Source organism: Triticum dicoccoides, unplaced genomic scaffold, assembly GCF_002162155.2.
Source record: "Triticum dicoccoides isolate Atlit2015 ecotype Zavitan unplaced genomic scaffold, WEW_v2.0 scaffold185128, whole genome shotgun sequence".
Classification (NCBI taxonomy): Eukaryota; Viridiplantae; Streptophyta; class Magnoliopsida; order Poales; family Poaceae; genus Triticum; species Triticum dicoccoides.
In genome coordinates, this window is record NW_021227775.1 from 1 (window position 1) to 3,116 (window position 3,116).

The following is a 3,116-nucleotide window of genomic DNA, read 5'->3' on the forward strand; positions in this document are numbered from 1 at the left end:
GCAGCCTCTCGGCGCGGATGCACCTATCATGATCCATGACGCTGTCCTGCCCTGCACCGAGGGTCCTCTCGACCCTGACGATGACGCGCAGCACAGCGTTGTCCGATGCGTTGCTGGGGACGCCCTCGGCTTCGATGAACCATGGCGCTTGCCCCGGCTTTTTTCCTTGTCGAGGATGTTGATGCCAGAGGCGCCACTTTGGCGGGTTGGCATTCTTGAAAATGGTAGATGGGCTATACATTGCGCTTGTCGTGCCTCCGTGTGTCGAGCGCCGCCTAGGCTTATGCCCAAACATTGGTGGCTGAAAACTGATAAGGTAGTGTCGGGAAACGATGGCGTGTTCGGATAACTCCATCAATGAAAAACTTAGCAAAGAAGGAAGCACGAGCTAGCACGATGCGTGCGTGCATACTCCTTACCCGCGGGTGTGTTTGATATACTCGTGTGCCAAATAAAGAAAACAGTTCATACCAAAGAATCGTGTGTAGTGTCACGCGTTGGCACACACGAGTTGACTGTATGAACCGTGTGTGTAACTTTTCAAATTATCACACACGAGTATTCACACATCGTGTGCGATTCTCCAAGCCATCGCAAACTTTTTGTGCTTGTAAATCATTTACGGTGACACACAAACCATATGCGTTATGAACATGTTCGCATACGTAAAATTATACTCCCTCCGTCTCAAAATAAGTGTTTCAACCTTAGTATAACTTTACACTAAAGTTAGTACAAAGTTAAGACACTTATTTTAGGACGGAGGGAGTAGTTAGCAGTGTGCCAACTATTATACACGGTCTTCATCACCTAATCGTCCCCGATGGATGGGCCAATGCACACATTTCATTTTCTGGCACACAAGTATACTTTGTTACCGTTTGCGATTTTTGTAATGTACACAGTTTGGTTGATTGGTGTGTGATATATATATCACATTATGACCTTCCTGCAGTAGTGAGGGGTCCAATCATATGGTCTTTGCTGCTGTGAGCCATGCCATCATTAATTTGACTTACTATCATCACCTAGCTCGTGTCACAAGTACACGTGCTGGGAATGGCTTAAGTGCATGGTGAAAACCAATAGTTTGATAAACTAGGAACCATGGTGATAATCAACATCAAAACCAATTTGGAGTTTGACGAAATAAATGAAATAAGGGACAGTCGTTGACCATTAAGTAACATACTATTTTTATTTACTGAACCCAAATGGGAATACAATTCTTTTTGTCAACCAACACAACCACTTGGTCCACCATAGTTGAACATATAACCCCTCTTATAATCAAGAACTAAATCATTTGCTCTATAACAATCTAGCCTATCAACTAACTTGACCATTGGAACGCCAAACGGGCTATAAGAATGACCATTTTGATTATAATACCGAATGTGCTTGAAGTACGCAGATTTCTTATTGTCATGGTCGTAATGATCGGGGAAGTGGCCACTACCCATTGGAGGACCATGTGCATTCTTCAAGTAATTCACGAATCCAGTCAAGGCTTGTATCCGTGGTGTTCCAGGGCAAAGCTTCTTTGGAAAATGTCCCAATAATGATGGTTTTTCTAAATCATGACGGTACACCACCCAATCTTCGGAATTTGGATCCTGTAGTCAACGAAAGATTGATGATAGCCATGAACAATAAATTTCATACACAAGAAGAGTAGAGAACAAGTTGTTATTAGCAAGAATCTTGGGTGACGTACAATTTCCCAGATTCTAATTAGTGTTCCATATTTTCATAATAAAATAACAATGGATGTTACTTACTAACCATGTGAATTTATGCCAAACTAATTTTCACTCTCATAAAATCTATCTTTGTTAATTTTAATCCTCTATTCTTAAATAGTAGCAATCCACTACCTATTTTTCTATTCAGGCAGTCACGCTACATCAACAAGTCACAAAAGTTAGTTATAAGTTAACTTTTCCTTCTCTACGTGCAGCAATACCACACCAACAAGTCATGCATGTTCGTCTTAAATTATATATTTTTATATGTGCTTTCTTTTTCTATCCATATAGTCCTACCACACCATCAGGTCATGCATGCTCCTCATAAATTATTGTTTCGTATTAATTTTTTGTTGTCATGAATGGATTATGTGTTGGACACTATGAGGATACCTAGGTAGTTCATGCTTCACATTTTTTATAGAAAAATGGCATTGTGCTAGTTGCAATCCAACTCTTTTCTCTTTTGTAGTTGCTCTTATAGCATGCATGTACGTGTTTAATATGATGAGGTTCCTGCAACAATGCGCGGGTATCATCTAGTTATAGTAGAAATAGTGGCACATCTGGGAGATTATATAGCTTTAGTAATCTCCAGAATGGGACAAATGGTGCACCTGGTTGAGGCTAAGCCTAACATAGTAGTCTTGTTTTCCATACATTGATGGAGGAACAATGGCTTGTCCAGGTACCAGATTAGCTCCACTTGCAGAAACATATCCTGGGCACTGCAAGTTGTAGCACCCCCTTGATTTCAAGTCCTTCTGAGGAATAAAAACGGGATACATGTATTATTATGGATGTGAAGAGACTTGTAGTTAGTCCAATAATGCCTCTAACTCCTAAAAAATACCCAAAAATTATATGTGCACCACAATAATATAAAACTTGTTAAAATGGCATTGATTATACTTACAGTCCAATATGTAAAGAAGCGGATATCTTTGTTATGGTATAAAGAGGGGGAAATCTGCAAGAAAAACTTGATTATTGAATAGTAGTTTATTCAAAAGCATTTGACTTTACCAGAATGGGTGATATGTTTCTACGTGAAATCCAGCTTCAATTAAGTTGTAGTTTCCTCCATCTTGACAATAGATCTGTATGGATGCTCCAGATTCTTGAGAGTTTTCTTGATTTGGCAAAGCCCATATACTCATCTCAGCTCGAAGGCCATAGAATTGTCCTGGCTTTGTGTGCCACATTGCATACTAGTGACAGAAAATTATAGCTCAAGTTAGTAAACACCTAGACAAATGTATAGATAACGACATAATAAACAAGTGAGGCTATGTGTTCTTGGCCTTGATATAAGGTTCACCTACCATACATTTACAATGGGGAATTTTTCATGCTCCTTTGTATTTA

The 3,116-nt window shown here is 39.8% G+C and overlaps 1 protein-coding gene across 1 annotated transcript; it reads right to left on the reverse strand.

Moving 5' to 3' along the window:
• Positions 1-1,235: 1,235 nt before the first annotated feature.
• Positions 1,236-2,536, reverse strand: LOC119344777. Its single transcript, XM_037615120.1, has 2 exons — positions 2,366-2,536; positions 1,236-1,616 (listed from the first exon to the last, which is right to left on the reverse strand). Exons 1-2 carry the CDS (start codon positions 2,534-2,536, stop codon positions 1,236-1,238), a joined length of 552 nt encoding a protein of 183 aa, XP_037471017.1.
• Between the last annotated feature and the right edge of the window lie 580 nt (positions 2,537-3,116).